This window comes from Squalius cephalus (assembly GCF_949319135.1).
Source record: "Squalius cephalus genome assembly, chromosome: 4".
Lineage (NCBI taxonomy): Eukaryota > Metazoa > Chordata > Actinopteri > Cypriniformes > Leuciscidae > Squalius > Squalius cephalus.
In genome coordinates this window covers 12,819,002-12,842,626 of record NC_137125.1, presented here as the reverse complement: position 1 = coordinate 12,842,626, position 23,625 = coordinate 12,819,002, and the positions used below count along the sequence as shown (strand labels likewise).

Genomic DNA, 23,625 nt, shown 5'->3' with positions numbered 1-23,625 from the left:
GTCGGTTTCAGTGGTTTAGTGTGTACGCAGATATTTCTTGAGACGACGCCATGTTTTTATGTTTTTATGCACTTTTACTCTTTTAGTTTTGTTGCAATTTCACCAAAAGCTTATAATTAGGAAATACACACAACACGCTAAACTTGTATTCTCTATATGTTAAAAATGTTGTAAAAAATACGTATTATTCTTATATAATAAGAATAACAATATGATACATTTATATTGCACTCGAAATGATTTAGATATGGAAAGAGGAATTCTTCTCAACTACCACCAATAAAGTTTTAAAATTCTTCTTTAGAAAATATTATATTTTGATGATTCTGCAAGTTCAGCAGACAGTGAGGTTCGGGTTTGTTCCGATCAGAGCTCGTGAGTGGAGAGCGCATTTCTGAATATTCCGCTCCGCTCGTTCATTCCGCTCAGGGTCCACGGCCTCGCTCAACACAGATGTCCTGTTGCCTGGTTCGAAAATATGTGGAATACGGGCTGCTTTCGACTAAAAGTTTTTTTTTTTGTAGTCGACTAGTATACTAGGCTAGTTGTTCATTTAAGTAATTCGTGGACAAATCGCCCCTTTATATTAATTTAATTAGCCTACTTATGGATCATGAGCGTTTACGTAATATAGCCGCACTCAAGCGCACGACCGCACGCATAAAGCTTGCCACAAAGAACCGGTAAAAGTAATGATTATGAATGCGTCTAAATGTGTCTAAATACACTGTAAATGTGAATGTGCATTACACGCTGAGTTTCGGTTCATTTATGAGATATCGCCCGGCGCCTCCAATGTCGTGATTGTCTGCTATATTTACTTCTTAAATCCAGGCAATTGGTTCACGAAACATTGATTAAAATTAAGATATAATTAATACAAAACGAAATTCAATTTAAAGAAAGGCAGCTGTTCTGTTTGAGGTCTCTGTGAAAGTTTTAAAGCAGACTTTTATTGCCGCTTTTAGAGCGCTCACGTCCATAACCGTAAACTGACACGTTGTTTTTTCCCTCATAAATGCGAACACGAAAATTAAAATAAAATGAATATTATATATTTTTTTGTTGTGTCAGACAATGATTACAAAATTTTTCTCTCATATTGCTCCTCATAACCACTGAAAACGGTCAACGGAAGTTAAAAGTGGTGGGTACAAAATGACTCATGACGAAATCTGGTGGGTACACGTACAATGTCTTTGTATCTCTTTAGAATATTGCTTTTAGAAAAAACTTTGTTTTTTTTACTTTTAGAAAAAAATGACATAATTATGAATCAAATTATTATGAACAAATAATGAAACTGTGTCAAAATTCGACAACACAAAGAATGATCAAAAAGCGATATAACGCACATCTCAGGTTAAATTAATTAAGCTCCTCATAACCACTGAAAACGGTAAAAAAAAAAAAATCGAACCAAAAGTCAAATTAATATGGACTGAAGTTAAAAGTGGTGGGTACAAAATGACTCATGACGAAATCTGGTGGGTGCGTACCCACCGTCCCCACCGAAATCGACGCCTATAAGGGAAACATGATAGTATAAAAAGTACTGTGTGTAATGCAGAAAAGCGCATTACAACCATGTTAAAACTATTTAAAACGTTAAGATGCAAAAATGAACTAAATGTAAAATTAGATAATGATATTGCGCAAATGATCTCGGTCTCTTTAAAGGTCTTCGCAAATTATTGTGTTATAAGACTCAGTTATCATAGCCTACATCACGTCTCTTCTACTGTAAGTATACAGGAAAAAAAAAATAAGACAAATGATGCGCGTTTGAGTCGGATTTTTATGAAGAATATGTGACTGTTTATGTAACTGGCAAAAGAAAACATTGTATTCGTCATACTTCGTCAACTCAGTATGGCCACATGAAACACGACTGCCATCTACAGGTTTTAGTATTTCCTGCGTCCAACACCTAATCCCCCTTCTGCACGATCCCGCAGAATTTCGGAAGTGCTTGTGGCATTCTTTTCTCTGAGACGCGCATTTTTAAAGGCCACATCTGTATTTGATGTGGCAGTATTTTACAGTAAAAACTTTATAATCTATCTGATTTTGTAGTCGATTTTTCCTCATCTCAGTATAGCAATAGAGTTTGGTAAAAGCTGTTCATTCATTCACACACAGAAACGCGATTCATATTTAAACAGTCTTTTTGCGCGTACAGACACTTGCGATTAGAACAAAGCAAATAGAACTGACCTATTCCTCAGCTGGATCCGTTGCTCCTCGAAATGAAACTTCCAGCACTTGTGAGGTAAATTTTCCAGGATTATTATCAAGATAGTATTATTCCTCACAGCGTCGTAAAGTACATGAGTCTGAAAGTGAACTCGTGGTGTGTGTTATCCAGCTGATGTGGGCGTTTCACAGGTTTGTATGGATCGCCTCCATCAACTGACAGAACAACTGATATCTCTCTGTTTTCATACATATTACATAAACGGTGAATATTTGTTTTTTATAAAAATTACTTCATTTAAAAGAAGAGAATTCAAGCTTCATGCCTGTGTGTCTGTATGCCTGTTTGACTGAGTATTCGCTGAGTTACAGTTCATTTTCGGACGCGTTTCAGAATGGACTACACTGACAGAGAGTAGGCAGAACTCGCATCATGTTTATTTTTCTTTATTTGGCAAAAAGCACAACACTTTGCTTTTATTGTTAGTATACACAAAAATAATACACACTTAACAGGATCAATTGATGGATGAAACATGTATGGAAGATCAAAGTCAACAGAGTATTTAGAGTCTCTATTGCACCGATAAGGAAAAACGCGAGCTGGTATCGCCGGCGATACCGCCGACCCCAGGGGGTTAATGCAGTTAAAATAAAAGCTAGTTACAATGAAGAGACCAATGTATATGAAAGGCTAGTGTTGCTGTGAAACTTGGACATAGTCTGAACAAAATCAAGCTTACTGAGAGCCATTCTACCATTAATGGAGACAAAGCAACAGCAAAAGTTGCAAACAGCTTCCAACAGCTGTATCAAACTCGAGTACATTTCATCAACAGCCCAGCAAACACTGGAGGAACACAAGTGGAACTGCCCACATTTGCTCCCGTTCACTGAAGATGTTAAACGTTTTCATGTGTATCTTGATGAGCAAGAGAAAATTCACAGCAAACTCTTGTCAGCATCATCTCGGCATTGGTCAAATTTGGCCAAGGTTACACATATTCAGATTATGCCTTTTAATCGTAGACGAGAAAGTGTCACATATGTCTCTGCATACGCCTCCAGCAACCAATCAGATATCAGCTCATAGATGGTAGCATGGCCTTCACAGAGTTGGAAAATAAATTGTGTCAATACTTTAAGCGTATAAAGATCAGAGGCAAAAGAGAGAAAGGTTCCAGCACTTGTTACTCCTTCAATGCAAGAGTCAATCAGCCTGCTAATAAAAACAAGAGTAGGTGTGGAGAACTGAATGAGAACCCTTTTCTCTTCGCATGTTCGTCTGCAATGATCTTTTTCAGAGGCTCTGACTGCATCCGTGAATTTGCAGGTGCACGCAAAGCTAATAATCCTCAAACTCTCTCTTCCACAAAGCTGAGGAAATTCTCAATTTGAACAACACTGAGCTCGATCAGCTGGCTGACTTCCTAGGCCATGATATTAGGATACATCGTCAGTTTTACTGCTTACCCTTCAGCTGGCCAAAATGAGCACAAGGCCAGCCCACTCCTCATTCACCCTCAGAGACACTGAGCGTCTGAGAGCGGGACATAATCGCAGCATTTATCCAATGACCGTCTAGTTTCGAAGCACTGAAAAAAACTGTTCAAAGAAGCCCCATTGATGTCAATGGACGCTGGGCTTCAACAGGGAAATGCACTGTGACGCTACGGGAATGAGAAGGAAATCGAGTCAGCCGACCTGCTATATGTAACTGATTCTGAACGAACTCGTCTTTGAGATGAACGCTTTCTAACGCATTTTTAGTCAATAAAATATGAACACAATAGTACATATTTGACCATTCATTTTTTGACATTATAGGGGAAGCCGAGCTTACCTTGCAGTCTTAAAGAAATCCCCACTGATATATACATATATACATGCATCGATATGATGGTGTGTATTTTGCTCAGCGGTTACCTAATGTAGACCAAATTCAGTCTGTCAATAAACACCAGTGCACTGAAGTGCTATTGTGACTGAGACATAATTTCTTGTACAGGTAATACATGATGTATTACCATCATGCCTCGTCACAGACATGCCTGTTTAGCACACGACACTCAAACACAGAACCAGGAAACAGGAAACACGTGAGTTCAGGGAAACTGAAACTGAAGTGTAGTTGAGCTGTTGTGTGTTTGTATCTCTGTATTTTTGCAGTAAAAATGGCCGAAGCCAGAATTACTCAGGATGAGTTCCTGTGTTCAGTGTGTCTGGATCTCCTGAAGGATCCAGTGACCATTCCCTGTGGACACAGTTTCTGTAAGAGCTGTATTACAGACTGCTGGGATCAGGAGGATCAGATGAGAGTCTACAGCTGCCCTCAGTGCAGACAGACCTTCAGTCCAAGACCTGCTTTAGCTAAAAACACCATTCTGGCTGAAGTGCTGGAGAAACTGAAGAAACGTAAACTTCCTGCTGACTGTTACGCTGGAGCTGGAGATGTGCAGTGTGACGTCTGTAATGGAAGAAAACGCAAAGCCGTCAAGTCCTGTCTGTGGTGTCTGAACTCTTACTGTCTGAATCACCTTGAACAACATGAGAGTTTCTTTAAAAGAAAGAGACACAATCTGACAGATGCCACTGGACGACTGCAGGAGATGATCTGCCAGAAACACGACAAGCTCCTCGATGTTTTCTGCCGCACTGATCAGAAGTGTATATGTGTGTTATGTATGATGGATGAACATAAAAACCACGACACTGTATCAGCTGCAGCTCAGAGGACAAAGAAACAGGTATGAACTTAAAGAGTCCCATTATGCTTATTTACAGGTTCATAATGTTGTTTACGGGTCTACTAGAATACATTTACAGCATTTAATGTCTATCATAAAAAACTAGGCACTGATGAAGAAATGCTGGCACTTATGATTGAAGCTATAATAACTTTATAATAACCTGAAAGGTGGGCAGTCGGGGATTAATGTTTAGAGAGTCAGACTGATAATCTGAAGTTTGGGGGTTTGATTCCAGTGCCGGCAGGAAATAACTGAGGCCCCAATCGCTTCCACAGAGAATGGCTGGCCACTGCTACCGTGTTCACTACTCACTGCTCCTAATGTGTATGCACTAACTTGGATGGGTTAAATGCAGAGGACAAATTCAGAGTATGGGTTACCAAACTTGGCCTTCACATGCCACTTCACTTCACTTTTTTCACTTACCATGTAAGATCTTTAACCCCTCAGTCTCACCACTTCACAGATATTGGATTCATATCTGTTTACCTGATGATTAATGTGATGTTTCTCCTGTCACTGGTTGGTCCTTTAGCACCAGCTGAAGGAGACGCAGAGGTCGTTCCAGCAGAGGATCCAGCAGAGAGAGAAAGATATTCAGCAGCTGAGAGAGGCTGTGGCGTCTCATAAGGTGAGTCTGGGGAAGAAGAGAAGTTTGAGAAGTCTCAGTCAGGACTCACTGAACTCACTGTGTGATTGTGATGTGTGTCCTAACAGCGCTCTGCACAGACAGCAGTGGAGGACAGTGAGAGGATCTTCACTAAGTTCATCCGCTCCATTGAGAGAAGCCGCTCTGAGGCGACACAGCGGATCAGAGATCAGGAAAAGACTGCAGTGAGTCGAGCTGAAGGACGACTGGAGCGACTGGAGCAGGAGATCAATGATCTGAGGAGGAGAGACGCTGAGCTAGAGCAGCTTTCACACACACAGGATCACATCCATTTCCTGCAGGTAACAGAGATCTAGAAGAACAGGATCATAGTGGACTTGATCACGAGACTCACAGAGAAACATTTCATGAGAGCAGAATGAGCCGTTGACTTGAAGTGTTGATCTGTGTGTTCAGTTATTATATCATCATCAGTCAGACTCAGTCTCAATCTCTTAGGAAACAACAATGTAAAATCCATCTTGAAGGTGCCAGTTTCACACAGCTAGATTTCCCATCATCTCTTTACTTTCTTTTGACATTCTTTGACTTATACTACAAATTTTGGGTAATGTTTACCAAAATCAGATACTCCTTTTATAATAATTTTCATATTTTTTTGCTGGTAACAGATCAATGAATTTGGCAGTGAAGTCCTCAAACAGGAAGCGAGGCTGTATATTAGCTGTATATATTGGCTGTATATTATATCTGATGCTGTGAAAGTGCCTTTGAACTGCTTTTCCTGATCAAATCTACTCAAACCTGCCATGTGACTCCATTGATGGACTTGATCTGTTACATTTATGTTGATATGTTACATTTATGTTATTGCCAGTTGTTTGATCATCCAAGAGTTTTCCAGAAAAGTTCACATATAGTGTCAAAAACAAGAACTTATAGCTCGAACAGGATGTAATGAATATGAGAAGAATGAAGCTGATGCTGTGAAAGTGCTGGATTGAGGAGAATTACTAAAGATCAACAAGAGCCGCACAAATCTGACAGTAGTGCAGGTTATTGATGAAGTGTGGAGGTGATGAGCTTTGATTTCTGTTTTCTGTAGAGTTTCCAGTCTCTCTCAGCTCCTCCTGAATCTACAGACGTAAATGACAATCCCTTCAGTTCTCTCTCCTCTTTTGATGGCGTGAGAGAATCTGTCCGTCAGCTGAAAGACAAACTGGAGGATTTCTGCAAAGAGGAGATGAAGAAGATCTCTGACAGAGGTAAAGTCCTGGAGATTCTGCTCTCAGAAATGATCCTCCATCATCTCATATCATGTAGAAGATCATATTAGAAATGTCTTAGGAACGGATGCAGGGATCAATTTCTCTTGACATGATAATCACACTCTTCATCTCTGTTCCACAGTCACTTTCACCAGCATTGTTCCCATGACCAGGAACGACTTCCTACAATGTAAGTCAATAATGCCTGTCTCACACTACAGGAGTTTTAAAATCCTAACCGATTGTGAAATCTGGTTGCAGCACACACTTTCAGATTTTGCTCACGCTACAAGATTTGAACATCGCGGCGCATCTCACACACTACACAATGTTATTAAGATTCTCGTGCCAGAGGAAGTGCCTCACACAGCAGATCAGAAGCTGAAAAGCAGAGCCGAAAATATCGTCATATTCGTAAAAAGGTTGCAGTGTCCAAGGAAAGCAAAATCTTAAAAAAATTATCCTTTTAACATTTAAGGATGTTTTCAATGAATGGCGTCAGCGCTGGTCAATTCAATGAATCAATGCCTTTGATCTCTATGAAGTGACTCACTTCACTCTGATCAGCTGAGCCTTGTAAACTGGAACTCAAAGTTCAAATTAAACATTAAAATAATTAACACCTTGTTTCATTACATCTTTGAATGAATCCATGTTTTTTTTTTTTATTTTTTTTTTACATTTTCGTTGAATGAATGGTTTAATGACTCATTTAAAGACAGTCCCTTGCCAACACCTAGAGGTGTAACAATGTAACTGGACTGAGTGACAGCCTGTCTAAAATGCGCAAAGATGAGCAATGTCGATACTGATGAAATATCAGCAGAAAGCCTCTCGTAAAGTGAGATTCGAGGTTTGGAACTAACTGTTATATAACAATGGCCCAAGGTTGTCAGGTTTCTATTCTGTTATTATGTGGACCCTTATTTTGCTATTATCTTCTGTTTCGTTTTGTTTAGTTTCACTTTCATTACTGAACATGTACTCGTTTTCATGCCTGCTGACCACAGCGTAACACTTCCTTTATAGCAATAAATAAATAAATGGCGATAATTCTGCATATCGCGCTGTTAAGTCACTCAAAACTAACTTAAGGGAAATTCCCTCACCACAGCCCTACTTGTTTCTTATTGGCTATTGGGTAACACTTTATTTTGATAGTCCGTTTGTTGAGACTTTACTAGTTATTAGTAGCCATTCAGTAGCTTGTCAACAGTGTATCAGTTGACATTCAACAACACTGTTTCAACTGACAAGTAACATACGTTCAACTGACTGCCTATAGACTATAAGGTACAATTCAAGTGTTAATCTACAGATTTTACGAAAAAGTGCCTGTTGACTGTCAATGTTATTTTGCAACAGGTTATTAACCAATTGGCGACTAACTTTCAATTGTCAACTAACTTTCTGTAGATTGAGTACCAACAACTCAAGATCAATCTGTCAGTTAAATGTCAACAGTCATGTCAGCATATGAAGTATATGATACTGTATATCCTACTCAAGGGGTCTCATGTGCATCAAATTAATGATTATTTTAGCTGATTTAAAACTGTTTTTAAAAATGTTTTAACCATTTGTAGATAATCTGTTGATAGTCAACTAAAGATTAGATCTGTTGCATGTCAACAAATAAATTGTTTATGATCAGTAGACTATTAATAGACATTATCCACTAAGTGTTGGTAGATATCTTTTAGGACTATCTAATTAAAGTGAAAAACAGTTTATATCAGTAGAAAGTCTATAACCTATCAACAGATTGAAAGCATATTTTTTTGTACGTTTGGATAGATGCTGAAACGTATGATACAGACATGTCTGCAACGTAGAATTATTACGAATTCACAGCTACAAAACGTTTACGAATCATAAAGATATCTGTATCATTTCCCATACTGTTAGATAAATGTAAGTTCCCTTAACCCTACTCCCAAACCTAAATATAAATTACTCATTTTATACAGAATATAAAAAGAATAAAACACTTTATGGACAGAGATGTGTAGGGAAATGCCAGTGTTATTAATAGCATTAAAATATATTTTGAGCCACTAACATTAATCCTACTCCTGCCCCTAAACCTACCCATAACCATTTCTTAAAACTATGCAGGCTAAAATTATGAAGAAAAACAACAGATGTGTAATCATAATAATTTATTGCAAAAATGTAAATCGGTACCAAAAGTCGCTCAAATGACGATGTGTTGCAGTCCTCTCTGGCAGTATATAATAGTTTTGTATAAGGGACAGAGCAGAATTTAACTTATTAATCCATGAAAATGTTAACCCAGCTTCCCTCTGCGTGAAGACGGCGCGCGCGCGCTTCTGCATTTCAATGTTGTTTCAACTGAAACACGGCATGCTGCAATCTGTGACGAAGCAGGCGAGAGCCAATGAGCGTTTGATATCACTGCCGTAAAACATGTTGTAACGCTTCTTGAGGGCGCAATTTTTTTATTTAAATTCATCACGAGCGCGGGATTTGACATTTACGGTCGCTGCTGAGAATGGAGATGGAGATCGCTGGATGTGGATGAAGGGCTGAATTTGGATCTGTTTCTTGCTTGCGTATGGATTATAAAGATTTGGATTACATCTAACGTTACGTTAGCTTATAAAAATTATGTATTTTGTTAATTTATATTGTGTTTTGGTGTATTATGGTTCTATAGGAGAAAACGCCTTTTGTGTCTCACAGTAACGTTAAATAAACTAAATGTTTCAAAATGGTTAAACGATTAAAGAAGGTATTGTTAAGGGTTTAAACTATAGTCTTGTCTGTTAATCCTCCGAAGCAAGATTGCAGCAGGAATAGAGATTATTTCTTAAATGAGTAACTGTTATAACGTTAAACTGCATTTAATAAATGCGATTTTCTGTAAAACTTACTGTCATGAAAGGCTAAATGTATTAATTAATAATTATTGTTATTTGTTGTTTATAACTTTTGATCTTGGCCTCGGGCATTTGAAATGATGTAGACTATTGAGAGTTTTCTCATTTGGAATGCTTAATATAATTTTTTTCACATAATCAGATGGTTCAGATGTGATCGTGATATCCTAGTAAATAATGGGTTGTATTATTATTATTTATTTTTTTATTTAATAAAAGTGATTTTTTTTTTTTCTCTGATGTGCTGGCCATAGTGTTTGTTCTACTTCAGTCAGGTTAGGTATGCAATCTGTTGATAGGTTATAGACTTTCTACTGATATCAACTGTCTTTCACTTTAATTAGATAGTCCTAAAATATATCTACTAACACTTAGTGGATAATGTCTATTAATAGTCAACTGATCATAAACAATATATTAATCTGTTTATAGGTTATAGACTTTCTACTGATATAAACTCTTTTTCACTTTAATTAGATAGTCCTAAAATATATCTACTAACGCTTAGTTGAGAATGTCTATTAATAGTCTACTGATCATAAACAATTTCTTTGTTGACAAGCAACAAATAAGCAACTACATGTAATCTTTAGTTGACTATCAACAGATTATCTACAAATGGTTAAAACATTTTTAAAAACAGTTTTAAATCAGCTAAAATAAATAATTAATTTGATGCACATCAGACCCCTTGAGTAGGATATACAGTATCATATACTTCATATGCTGACATGACTGTTGACTTTTAACTGACAGATTGATCTTGAGTTGTTGGTACTCAATCTACAGAAAGTTTTCTGTTCGATCTACTCAATCGACAATTGGTTAATAACCTGTTGCAAAATAATTTTGACAGTCAACAGGCACTTTTTTTTAAATCTGTAGATTAACACTTGAATTGTACCTTATAGTCTATAGGCAGTCAGTTGAACGTATGTTACTTGTCAGTTGAAACAGTGTTGTTGAATGTTAACTGATTGACAAGCTACTGAATGGCTACTAATAACTAGTAAAGTCTCAACAAACGGACTATCAAAATAAAGTGTTACCGGCTATTGTGACAGTACTGATGTAATCACAGTCTTGGTCATCTGGATTTAAAATCCTAAATATCAAACATGTTTGATATGATCGGGCCGAACCCGATTTGTGTGAGAGCAGATCGGGAGGTGCAAGATTCGACCTGTGAACGCCTCACATTAAACAGATTATTGATATACACATATTCTGCGCCGAACATCGTAACCGATCGAGGTCCTCAACAAGATTTTGTCTCCGATTTGCGGGAGGGGAAAATCAGGCATAAATCGGCTTGAAAAGTCCTGTAGTGTGAGCCAGGCATAAGAAAACAAGCAGAGAAACTCACTGAGTGTGTTCATGTTCTTCCTGTAGAAGGCGAAAGAAAACATGACAGAAGAGATTTAGAGTTGATCATGTACATGTGCGTTTCTCAATGGAGAATATTGGGGGGAGCAATGTTTTCAAAGGGGGTGTTCTAACAACTACAAAAATGGTCTGCAACATTCTAACAACATTCTAACAACATTCTACACAACATGAACATTCCAAATGCATTTGTCCGTAGTGCAATTGAGTGCGTCAGAAATAGAACGTAGCACATCCAGTGTAGACAGAGTCACTGATTATAATGGGTTCTGTGTGCTTTTACTGTCGGTGATTTGGCGACAATGAGGAGATGCGGGTTTAAACAGGGTGACGTGAGGAGACTGGCAGCGTGAACCGGGGTGTCATCTTCCCTGGTGGATTCAATGAAATCTGAAACACATACACATATACAGCATTCATTTCTCCGTATAGCGTCATAACAAAGGTTTTATTGTTTTCAAAAGTCTCTTCTGCTCAAAAGGCTGGATTTATTTGATCCAAAATAAAAGTAAAAACAGAATTATTGTGAAATATCCCTATGATTTTAAAGAAACATTTTCTATTTGAATATATTTTAAAATGTGGAATGTGTGGAGGTGTTTTTCATCTTGAATTTCAGTTATTTAAAATATGAAAATGAAAAATGCACTTTAAAAATACATTTATTAGGTTCAAGCAGGAGATAAAACAAAAAGTACAAACGTTTTAGCTATTTGCCTTTGTCAGCTAAAATATAAATGTTTATTAACTTAATGTATTTACTGGCTTTTATAAACATGTACATGGATGTAAAACAGGACAGAATTAAAATGAGGATTCAATATATTCTCCAAAAACAGGATATCTAAATAAAATAATCATAATTCCTGATTCTGATGTGTTTTCTCTCCATCAGATTCCCATCAGCTCACTCTGGATCTGAACACAGTGAATAAACTCCTCCGTCTGTCTGAGGAGAACAGAGAGATCACTAACACTGGCACAGTCCAGCCGTATCCTGATCATCCAGACAGATTTGATCATTATGAGCAGGTGTTGTGTAGAGAGAGTGTGTGTGGACGCTGTTACTGGGAGATTGAGTGGAGTGGAGAATATGTGTGTATGTCAGTGTCATATAAGAGCATCAGCAGGAAGGGAGGGGGTTATGAGTGTGGATTTGGATCTAATAATCAGTCCTGGAGTTTGATCTGCTCTTCCTCCAGTTACTCATTCAGACACAATAACAGAGAGACTAAACTCCCTGTAAAGCCCATCAGCAGGAGAATAGGAGTGTATGTGGATCACAGTGCAGGAATTCTGTCCTTCTACAGCGTCTCTGACACACTGAGCCTCATACACACAGTCCAGACCACATTCACTCACACACTCTATCCTGGGTTTAGGGTTTATTCTGGATTGTTATCACTTTGTAATACAACAGACTGTAGAGAGATTCTACCCATAATGCTTTGAGCTGCATGATAAATCAGTAACAGTGAGATGTTATAGAGTCTCTTATTTTCTCTTCATTACATTAATACTTCAGCTGAACTTCTGTCAGTGAAATAACATGACAGAATAAATGTGTGTAATGAATCCTCATATAGAAAGTCAGATCAGTGTGTGTTTGTGAGTAATGATGAGTGATGGTGTGTATCTGTGCTTTTCTCAAACTATATTTGTGTTGATGGAAATCAGTCATTCAGTTCTTATTGTCGTGTCACATAAATCATTTTTATTATTACTATCAAACGTACATTTCAACTGAAATTATCGCACACTTGTTTACACAAGCAATCTATTGTACCAACACCATTTGGTATTTTAGGTACTTACCAACACTGAAAGTGAAAGAACACACTGAGGTAACGTCATCACAATACGTGTCACAGTGTCTGTGTGTGAATAAACTGAGAAGGTTAAACAATATATAATAAATAGAAAGCTGACGGTATACATTCCTTCATGTAATGTATAAGTTTTGCATCCAAAAGCTCAAAATAATTTGTTTAGTTGACTAACAGTCAGCTGTGCATGATTCTACAGATTAGCATAAAGCAGGGATGCAAACACGTGTATGGTCAAAAAAGAGAGAGGTAATTGAAGCCCTCGCCCCGCGGCAAAATACCCAGATACATACACTGCCACCAACCCCTGCCATCCCCGGCCCACCCCTATAGGCACATAAAGTAAAATGAAATTCTGAAAATCAAAACACACCGACACTAATTTGGAATACGTAATTTCATTTTTATTCTGAATCAAACTCTTATTGAACAATCTAGCACTTCTTCTTGCTTTACTCCTTCCTCTTCTTCCTGGCCACCTCCTGCAACGTATCCAAGGCTTTCTATCATTTTCTTAACATGTTTGAGACGTGTCTGCCTCTCTTTGACCAGAGCAGTGGTCTTGGCCTTCTCGGCACATTCAGAAGTAGCACTGCAGCCATACTCTGCCTGCCTCTTCTGCTTTGCCTCCATCCTCTTCTCTCTGTCGGTCTTGTCCCTTCTCCCTGCAGTCCTTATGTTTTGGCAGAGAGCTTTATCAACTGGCCCCATGTTGATGTCATCTCATCTGAACATGCTAATGCCAGTCTTGCCCCTAGACCTCAGCACATATTTCACCGTCTGCACCGCATCAAATGTGGAGATCTTCATGTTAGCTCTTTTAGCATCAATCACATCTCCCATGAGGCTAAAGGAGGACTCTACCAGTGGCCCATGGAAGATGGAGAGGGCACCTCTGATAACCTGGCTAAGAGCTGGATACTTCCCCAAACTCATGACATGGGCCCACCACTTCACAATGTCATCTTCGTACTTGGCCAGGTTGGGGTCCACATTGTACCTTATGATTTCCTGGGTGATGTCACTCTCTAGGGGCACTACATGTTTCATGAACCCAGCCAACTCCTTCAGCTGAGTAACAGCCTGGGAATGGCCCCTCACCACAGGATCAATGGAGGACAAGGCCTGTAGGGTCTTACTCTCGAGAGGTAGTTTTTTCTGCATATACTTGCCACAAGCTGTGTATGCCTTAGTCACCTTCCCAATAAAATCCATGATTATCTGCAACATACAAAAAATATATATATTTATTCTGAATTCAAACTCTGGTTTCATGGCTGCAGCACAATGGCAAGTTTCTCAATAATGAGAAATAATCAGCATTCTTAAACAGAGACCCTCGTTTGTTCCAAAATAATAATAAAAAAATACAAATTAACGTGATCGATGAAATTCTTAATGATCAATTATCGATCGTCGATTAATCAGGCCCATCCCTACTAACCATCATCAAATCAGATAATGTTTGATCATATACTTCACTGTTTATGTAACATTTAATGTGGCATCATGCAGGACTGTAAAATCAGAATAGAAAAATTCCCAAATTTTTACTTTTGTACATTTTAAATGTACAAGATGTTAAATACTCTTATCAATCTACATATAAATGTACAAATCAGTCAATCAAACGGAAATAGTAATTACAATACATGTCCCAAATGCTGTATTTTCGTGACTATGCTGTTGCATTTTTTTAACCAGTGGTGGAGGCATGACCTAAGATATGCTGCTGTTCTGAACCGCTAATGATAAAATGGAAAGAAAATTAAAAGTAGTAGTAAACTTTATTTAAAATACTAACCGGATGCTTTGGATGGGCTGCAATTAGGTCTTCTGTGACTTTCCCAACGTAAAACTGTGAGTGAAGTGTGTTATAAGTCCAATTCTAGCAATTTGTTTGGCGACATCTTCAGATGCTCGGGCTTGATGAAGCAGGCAAGAAAGTTGATGAACACTTAAAGTTGCTTGTCATGAAGCTTGTGAACCAAGGTTTTACTTCCCTTCAATGAACATAAAAATCGCATTTTTAGAACTGACTGAAATTGCTGCTGTTTTTCAATAGAGATCAGAATCATCTTACTTCTATGTTAAGTTACAGTTGTACACAGAGAAAAATACTCACTTGAAAGACCATCACATATTCCTTCAAAATTGGGAGGACACCAAGGTACACGCTAAAGATTAAGGTCCACTTTTTGGTTTTCCACCCAAATCTTCTTTACAATTCGGGCCTTCCTTTTCTTCCCCAAATCAGTCATTCCTTAAAAAAAAACAAAAACAAGATACAATATACAATATACATTAAAGCTGCAAGCAGCATTTAGCAGTGTTCAAGCATTTAAGGCCTGTAAAGTGTAAGTTGCAGGTTAACCACCACAGCCAATTAATGTGTAAATTAAAGTGCTCTATATGTATATATTTAATTATTTCTGTCTTAAAATGCGTTAAAATAACATTTATTGGGGTTTCTTCAAAGGTAGCGTGTTTTTTCAGTAACTGGTGATGATGTCACAAGAGGAACTCGCAACCCATACTCTGCTAGATTCCCACTGTATTATGGCTATTTGGAGAACGACTGAGGATGTGGGAAACCATCAAATTCTTTATGGACCACAGCCCTACAATTTTTAACTGGTCAGGTGTGAGAGAGGGGAGCCATGGCACTTATAGAGTTATTAATGCTTGGTGTAAGGAGAATGGAGGGTTGGCCAGGTGTCCTGGTGAGTAACATTAGCTACGTTAGAGGTAGTCTAGCCTGGTGCAAACTTAACCCGGATAATATAACAGAACAAGCAAGTCTTTTCAAAATATTGCCGTCATGTAGAATAGCAAGGAGGGACAACGACTGAAGACATTATTTACTTACAGTAAGTCAGTCCAAATCAGAGCTGTAGAGATGCACACACTGCACAGGCATCAATCGCTAGTCTCAGCGACGCCTCAAACGTCATTTAATACCCTTCCTCAATCCACGCGTTATCAATTTCTCACGATTTAATTAGCGATGTTTATTGTCAGAAAAGAAAAAGAGAGATCGATGTCCTCATCACTGTGTTTGTGTGGGCTATGCCACCCAATTGAATCAGCAGTGGAGAGTATGTGCTGTCGTGAGGTGAACGCGTTTAGTAGTTTAATATAGCTGCTAGAGTACTATTGACTATGCTGGTAACTCTACTAGTGAGTTCCTCTTATGATGTCACGCCCCATCTAGTGGAAGGGAGCGGGAGCGGTTAAAACCACTATTAAAAGTGCCAACTTTTCATATTATATCAGCATTTTGGTATAAAAAACAATGGTGGGCGGTTCTTATCTTTACGTTTAATAAACACATTGCATTACTTCGTGAAAAATTTAACCTGCAACTTATACTTTAAGCACATAAGGCAATTTATCTGAATTTTCGTATATAATTTACTTCATAAATTCTTGCTAAATCATAACCATAACCATAAAACAGTAGGAAAAGATGTACAACACACATTTTATTAATCTCTCTCTCACACATAGACAGACACATACAGCATGTTTACTATTGAATACTAAGATTCAATAGTAGGATTTTAGTTCCTTCTTGACCAAATAACAATCAGTTACAATATATACATACACATACATACCCTTCTTGCAGAGATCATGGTGAATAAATTCAATCCTTCGCTGGGCCTTGTCACTCACACCATGATCTCAGTACAGGTCCTGTAAAATTTCGTTGTACAGTTCTTGGTCCTGCTTTCCCATAAATCCAAAGTAGAGCACTTTGAACACAGGTAACACTCTTTTAGTGTTGATCCCTACATCATAAGTTGACAACCAGCGATGGGAGATAAATCGCTGGGGATTGGTGGCAGTTCTGTCCAGGAACTCTGCTATTTCTTTCAGGTAGGCCAACTGCAAGTAAAGACATAACATATCTTACACAACTAGCTGAAAAAAGTTAATAAACTAGTTAGAAAATGTAATGCATGTTCAGATTCCTGATCTGATGCCCATTGATGGTCTGTGTGGATGTCTGCAAAGAGCTGCTCCAAGTAGTTTTCCAAATTTTCTGCAAATCTTTTTGCAGCGTTGTAGACGTGATGGCAAGAGTTACCATCCACGTCAAGCAGAGTGGGACAATGCCTCTCTCGGATCCTTGTCTCCAGCACGGATTTGCTCCCGCGCATCACATTGCATGAGTCTAGCATTATGCTGATTAGGTTCGACCAAGGAATGTTCTTTTTCTGAAAAAAGTCACACATCAACCTCTCCAAACTTGCTGAATTGACTTTTGCAACTTCAAGGGAGCCCAGGTGTTCAACCACAACATCATTCAGCTCTTCGTTGAAGTAGCTGACGAGCATAGAAAGGACCTTCTTATTACTACTGGAGGTACTCTCATCCACATTTATCGTCGTAAGTTGGAGTATGTTTTCTCTGCAAATGTATGACCCATACCATACACCATTTTGTAAGAAGCTGCAGTGTGGGACACTTTAATTTGGCTAAGGGCTGCCTTGTCTGCAGCTAGACACTGGCTTAACTCCACCAACACAGGTGCCATTGTCTGAGGTAGTGAGTGCTCAGCAATAACTGCCAGGACCATTGCCTAGTAAATAGAGAAAGAAAATACATAAATTACTCATTTAGTGATTCATTTTAAACTTTGTCCCCAGGGGCGTGTCTAGGGGGAGGCTGGGGGAGGCAGTGCCTCCCCTAGGATAAGCCCTGCCTCCCCTGAGAAATTATCTGTCCATCTGATGATAAATTAAAATTTAAAAGTGGATTATTTTGTGCATATTTTTCCATCGCTAGCAGATGGGTCTGACCCAACAAAAATCCAGTTTGGCGCTGTTTGACAGTGCGCGCGTGCTTCGAGCGTACGCGCTCATAAAAAGTGCATCATGTGAGAACAGAACGTCAATGAAATGTTTACCTGGCAGAGCTTTAAAGCACGAGCAAATAATGAACTTTTGTGATTGCGAATAAGTGCAGTGTCCTGTGAGTGTAACTCTACCGCTGCATTGCATTAACATGTGATGTGAATGTACGTCGAGTTTTACAGTATTGGGACTGAGGCGCCAGAACTGCAGCTGATAGGATGTGTGCTGTAGCACGATACTAGTACCATATGTTAGTTTCCATGCTTAATGTGTTTCCACAACAATGTTAGTGAGTAAATCTACTGAAATGGCCACCATAACAGTGGAGTGTGTGATGTGTAAGATGAGAAAGCCGTGTGCACTGCGAATGTATGGAATGCCAAAGCTGACTTTATTATAAATAAATAAATAAATACATAAATAAATATACGAAGAAATGTAAAAAAGCAAAAATACATAAATAAATATACAAAGAAATGTAAAAAAGTACAAATAAATGAGTATTTATACTTTTATTTCCTTATTTATGTATAATTGTATTTTTTCACACTTTATTTTTTTATTTATACATTTATTTATTTCCAAATTTATTTATGTATATATGTTTTTATGTCTACATTTATTTATTTTCACATTTATTTATTTCTAAATTTTTTTGTCCGTATGCTAATGAGGGGGGCGTGTTTGTACCTCAGACATCAGCAATCGAGCTCAGAGTGGCAGTGCTGAAGCTTTGAGGCCACAGTGACACCTTGTGGTGTGACCAAATGAAACAAGAGGTGTGTGGACAATCTAACATTGTAAGTCATGTATCACCCTAACTGTATGTAAGGTAGGCTATAGGGTTAACACACATAGCACACATGAAGAGAAACTGCACTTCAACGGGTCTGATAGCAGACACTTGGACATGGAAGCGCATGAAAGTATCCACTATTAATAACAATGTAAATGCAGTGGATAGGGCTGATAAGAGCTTGCGTTTATTGTCGATGAGACTCGCACACCAGCGCAGAACATGGAGAGAAACCAGCGCACATTTCACTGACTCCTACGCAAGCATATTGATCAATGAGTTTGAAACGCGACTCAATACACAGTTTACATTCGCGTTTCCTAATTTCGTATGCATAACAGGTGACAATTCAAATGCTTAAAACACAATCCATATTTCATAGATGCTGCTCTTAGATACTGATTAATCACAAGTCATCAATTTGGAATTATTCTTAAATCAAACAAAAGGGGCTCATGTAAACGCAGCTAGTGGGCCACGCATCTCACGCCATGCATTGGAGCACAGAAGCATCATCCTGCCCATTCAAACAGCACCTGTCGTGCCCATGGTCGTGGTGATATTTCCCCCTATAAATTGATTGCAAGGGGCGTTTTTTCCCCCAAACCTTATTAAATAGGTATACATCATCATATATGTCAAGTTCTTAATGTAAACGGGGATCATTTTGACATAGTTGCACATGAAACTTCCGTATTTAGTACATCGTTGTAGTGTAAACGTGTCCTAAAACTCATTGAACACTTGTTTCAGCAGTAGACCAACAGTTCTATTTAATAAAAGTGTATTATTATTTAATAAAAACATGCAGGCTGATAAAAGAAGAATGTCGGACAAAGAAAACGTGTAAATGAAACTTGCAAGGTAATCATGGCAGCCACACCAGTCGGTGAAGGAACACGTCACCACATCACACCACACCCGAAACAAAAAGAAACCTGTATACACAAGCAATCTATTGTACCAACACCGTTTGGTATTTTAGGTACTTACCAACACTGAAAGTGAAAGAACACACTGAGGTAACGTATCACGATACGTGTCACAGTGTCTGTGTGTGAATAAACGGAGAAGGTTAAACAATATACAATAAATAGAAAGCTGACGGTATACATTCCTAATCTAGCATTACATGCATTCATGTAATGTACAAGTTTTGCATCCAAAAGCTCAAGATAATTTGATATTTTGTTTAGGTGACTAACAGTCAGCTGTGCATGATTCTACAGATTAGTAACATGCAACTCATGTGCCTTTAAATCATGTGACAAACTAGAGACGATTAATATTCCTGTAAATTCCACAGAAGGATAGACATCCTCTTCTTATCAATATATAATGCAACTCATTTCAATCTTTTCACAAATGACTCAAGACATTTGCTGTAACAACTCTACAACATGGTCTTGAATGGTGTAAGTATTATATTAAATTAATGATCTCTTAGAGGAAAGAGTCTGAATACAACTCTTTAATTGCACTTTTTAAACAAGCAAAACATTACACTTTATATTATTGTAGTTTTTTTATTATATTGGTAACACTTTACAATAAGGTTCATTAGTTAACATTAGTTAATGCATTAAACTAACATGAACTAACAATGAGAAATTCACTTGTTACAGTATTTATTAATCTTTGTTAATGTTAGTTAATAAAAATACAGCTGTTCATTGTTCATGTTATTTCACAGTGCATTACCTAATGTTAACAAATACATCCTATAGTTTTAATAACATATCTGTAAATGTTGAAATTAATATTAACTAAAGGCTGAAGAAGTATTGTTCATTCTTAGTTCATGTTAACTAAGGTAGTTAACTAATGAACCTTATTGTATAGTGTTACCATTATATTTATCCTAATATATTGAATGTCCTATGAATGTTTGATTTTAATTTATTTTTAGTTAATTTTATTTCTGTGTGAATTCCTTTAAACTACAGACAGTGATGCTGCATCGTGAAAAGTTTTGAAAGAGTTTTGAAAATGGAGGCATCAAGGGAACTATTATCAAGACTGATTTCCCTGCTAAAGAACGGACAATGGGAGAAATATGATGTTATTAAGTTGTATAAAGCCCTCGTGGAGCAATATAATGGAGGAAATGGACATTTTCTCACATGGATGATGAGAATCCTTTATCAAATTGAGATTCACAAAATAAGTGTGTCAGATTTGACAGCAAATGACAGTAAGATTGTGAATAATGTTGAGGCCAAAATTGATGAGATCAAAAACACTGATAAAATAGAGAAAACACTGAGAGATGTTGTGGAGGAAATTCAAAAACAAGGAAATATCAATGAAAAAGTTATGGCACGAGTGCAAGATATTGTGACCTCTGTGTCCAAATGTCTATCAGCTTCTACAGCTCCACATTTAACAGGAATAGAGCAACTTTTGTTCAAGATCTGCAAAGCAGTGCAAAAGAAGAGCAAGAAGAAAATAACACCTCGAGTAACTCAGATGGTGAGCTGGTGCATTCTTGTCCTTTCTAAATCAAGTCAGCTCGTTCAGGTTTTAACAGGAGAAGGAAAGTCGTGCATCGTGGCAATGTTTGCAGCATATCAGGTCATGAAGGGAAAAACCCCTGATATCATCTCCAGTTCTCCTATTCTCGCTGAAAGAGACGCTAAAGAATGGACGCCATTTTATACAGAACTTGGTATCACTGTTAACGTCAACACCAACAAATCAACAGAAAAAGAGCTGAAGAAGTGCTATGAATGTCAGGTGGTCTACGGTACCGCTGTCAGTTTTGCAGGTGATTTCCTGAGACAGCGTGTCCTTAGACAAGATGTGAGACCTAAGAGAAAGTTTCAGTGTGTTATAGTGGATGAGGTGGATTTTTTAATGCTGGACAAAGGTCATGAAGTGGTGTATCTGAGCAGTGAGATTCCTCTTATGGAATCGCTCAATGGAATACTGGCTAAAATTTGGTTTGTCGTCAATCAACTGAAGCGTTTAGAGACTGGAGAGATTTTAGGGCCCATTCAGCTCTTCTCTGTGGTTCTGTCTGAAATCATGCAAGAAAATAAAGATGTCGATCCACTTAGTATTATGCAGATTGCTGTGGACACAGGAATTATGCCTATAAAACTTTCAAAGGCCATGTCAAATGCTCTAAAAGAACTAGACAACACACAGGCATGAAAACTCCTCACCTTTCGGCGAAATTCGCCGTTTTAAAACCAAAATGGGTCACCTACGTGATTTGTGCAGATCCGATGAGAAAATATTTATGGGGGGGGGGTCGTGGTCGAGGCCAGCATTTACCCGCTATAAAGTTACCATAAACTTCGCAGCTTTAAAAAACAATCATCATTCCTAATGCCGAAACATGACAGCCAATACGAGTCAGAGTAACGTTTAGGGCAGAAATGTTTTCAAAGTCTTTTACACCGCGAGTCTGACAACTGGACTCACTGCCGAACAAAGAACCGCACGTCGGAAAGCAAGCCTGAGGTAAGTTAGCTTACTATGTTAACTGTACTGTCAGATACAGACAGCGATGTTGCCAATGTCATTATTTTTAATTTTGACATAAAAGTGGGCGGGATAATATGAGCTCTGAGCGAGCAGGAACGAGTAACAGTAGTGAGTTGTCGTCGAAAAAGATGGATAACCCAAAGAAGCTGTCGGGGGCTAAAAATAGAAAAAGAAAGAGGGGAAATGAGATGGCATGTCAACTGATGCGACAGCAGCTAAATAAGTGGATGGTGAAAGGCTACAGGTAGGATTTTGTTTTGTGTGACGTCCAGGCAATGCCATCGGGACTACCGAGAGATTCCCGGTGGGCTGACGTGCTTTTTGTTTGGGCCGATACATCTCATACTTTTTTTTTTTTTTGTCTTAACGGCCCATAAAACTCGTACATCGGCGGCCCATATGTTTAGTTTAGCTTATTTGGCGGCGCTGGGTTACAGTGCGTAATTAGTGTGTAATGCATTGGTCAAAAAAAAGTCAGCCGATGAAACACGTAGATCAGCGGCCCATTGGTTCTTTTCTTAATTGACACTGGGCTAGCCCAATCACATCTTTAATGTGAAGTATAGAAATATACTCTTTCAAGTATAGAAATTAGTACAAAATCTTTAATCTTTTCAGTGAATTTGTTTTACAATATATGGCCATTACTATCATGGGATTAATATTATAACTATTATTGTATTAGTAATGTAGACAGACACTGTAACTAAAAGAGTTTTGAATTTTTCTTTGTTTAATTTGCACCAGATTGATGAATTTAACATTAAAAAGCACAAAATTTTCTGACGGGGGAGCATGCCCCCAAACCCCCCTAGAGTGGCAGAGGTCCACTTACCACAGTGATCCAAAAAATCCAGTGAGAAACACTGGTATTACTATACCAATGAAGCTTACAGCTTTTTTTTGTGGGGGGGGGGGGGGGGATTCATCACTGTGGAGTATAGTTCAATTCTATTAATAAGTGAGAATTTTGTACTTATTTGATCTGTTCGTGTTAACTCTCACGCGTTCCTACTCACTCATTACATTTATTCTTTTATTTTTTTGTGTGTGTGTGTGTGTGTGTGTGTGTGTGTGTATATATATGTTTTCATGCCTGAACACAAGTGTTGTGCAAATTGTGGGTTTTTTAACCATGTTTGTTCAAAACTTCCCTGAGTATTTCTTTAAACTTTACCAAGAAGGGCATGACGGAAATTTACAGAAACTGGGTGAGATTGGTTCCACAAGTAAAAATAATTGTAAAGAAATATCACTTCTCATGGGATGTGGACAGTGTCGTTTAGTGTACTATGAGGAAGACTCACTGGTTAAGTCACTGGGTAAAATGATTAAAAGGGGGTATCAGTCTGAATCAGCAAAAGTACATGAATATTGTATCGCAGGCCGTCAAGACCTTATCAATGGAAAGATGCAAACTTGGATTGGAAATGCTCTGAAAGCCAAAAAAATGTCTCTGGGCCATGAATACGTCCTTCATGGAGATGGAGTCGCTCCTGTGGATTACAGTTCCACTGGTGTTGTGCAGAACAACAT

The 23,625-nt window shown here is 38.1% G+C and overlaps 1 protein-coding gene across 1 annotated transcript; it reads left to right on the top strand.

Annotated features, from left to right (window-relative positions):
* The first annotated feature begins 4,281 nt into the window (after positions 1-4,281).
* On the top strand, positions 4,282-13,045 carry LOC307157339 (tripartite motif-containing protein 16-like). Its single transcript, XM_079869225.1, has 6 exons — positions 4,282-4,943; positions 5,482-5,577; positions 5,664-5,897; positions 6,662-6,821; positions 6,967-7,014; positions 12,009-13,045. Exons 1-6 carry the CDS (start codon positions 4,371-4,373, stop codon positions 12,563-12,565), a joined length of 1,668 nt encoding a protein of 555 aa, XP_079725351.1. The 5' UTR covers positions 4,282-4,370; the 3' UTR covers positions 12,566-13,045.
* Positions 13,046-23,625: the final 10,580 nt, after the last annotated feature.

Excerpts from the sequence above, each read along its gene's own strand:
- LOC307157339 (XM_079869225.1), top strand. The coding sequence starts at position 4,371 with ATGGCCGAAGCCAGAATTACTCAGGATGAGTTCCTGTGTTCAGTGTGT. Across the intron at positions 4,944-5,481 it reads CTCAGAGGACAAAGAAACAG|CACCAGCTGAAGGAGACGCA; the intron begins GTATGAACTTAA and ends TTGGTCCTTTAG. Across the intron at positions 6,822-6,966 it reads GAAGAAGATCTCTGACAGAG|TCACTTTCACCAGCATTGTT; the intron begins GTAAAGTCCTGG and ends TCTGTTCCACAG.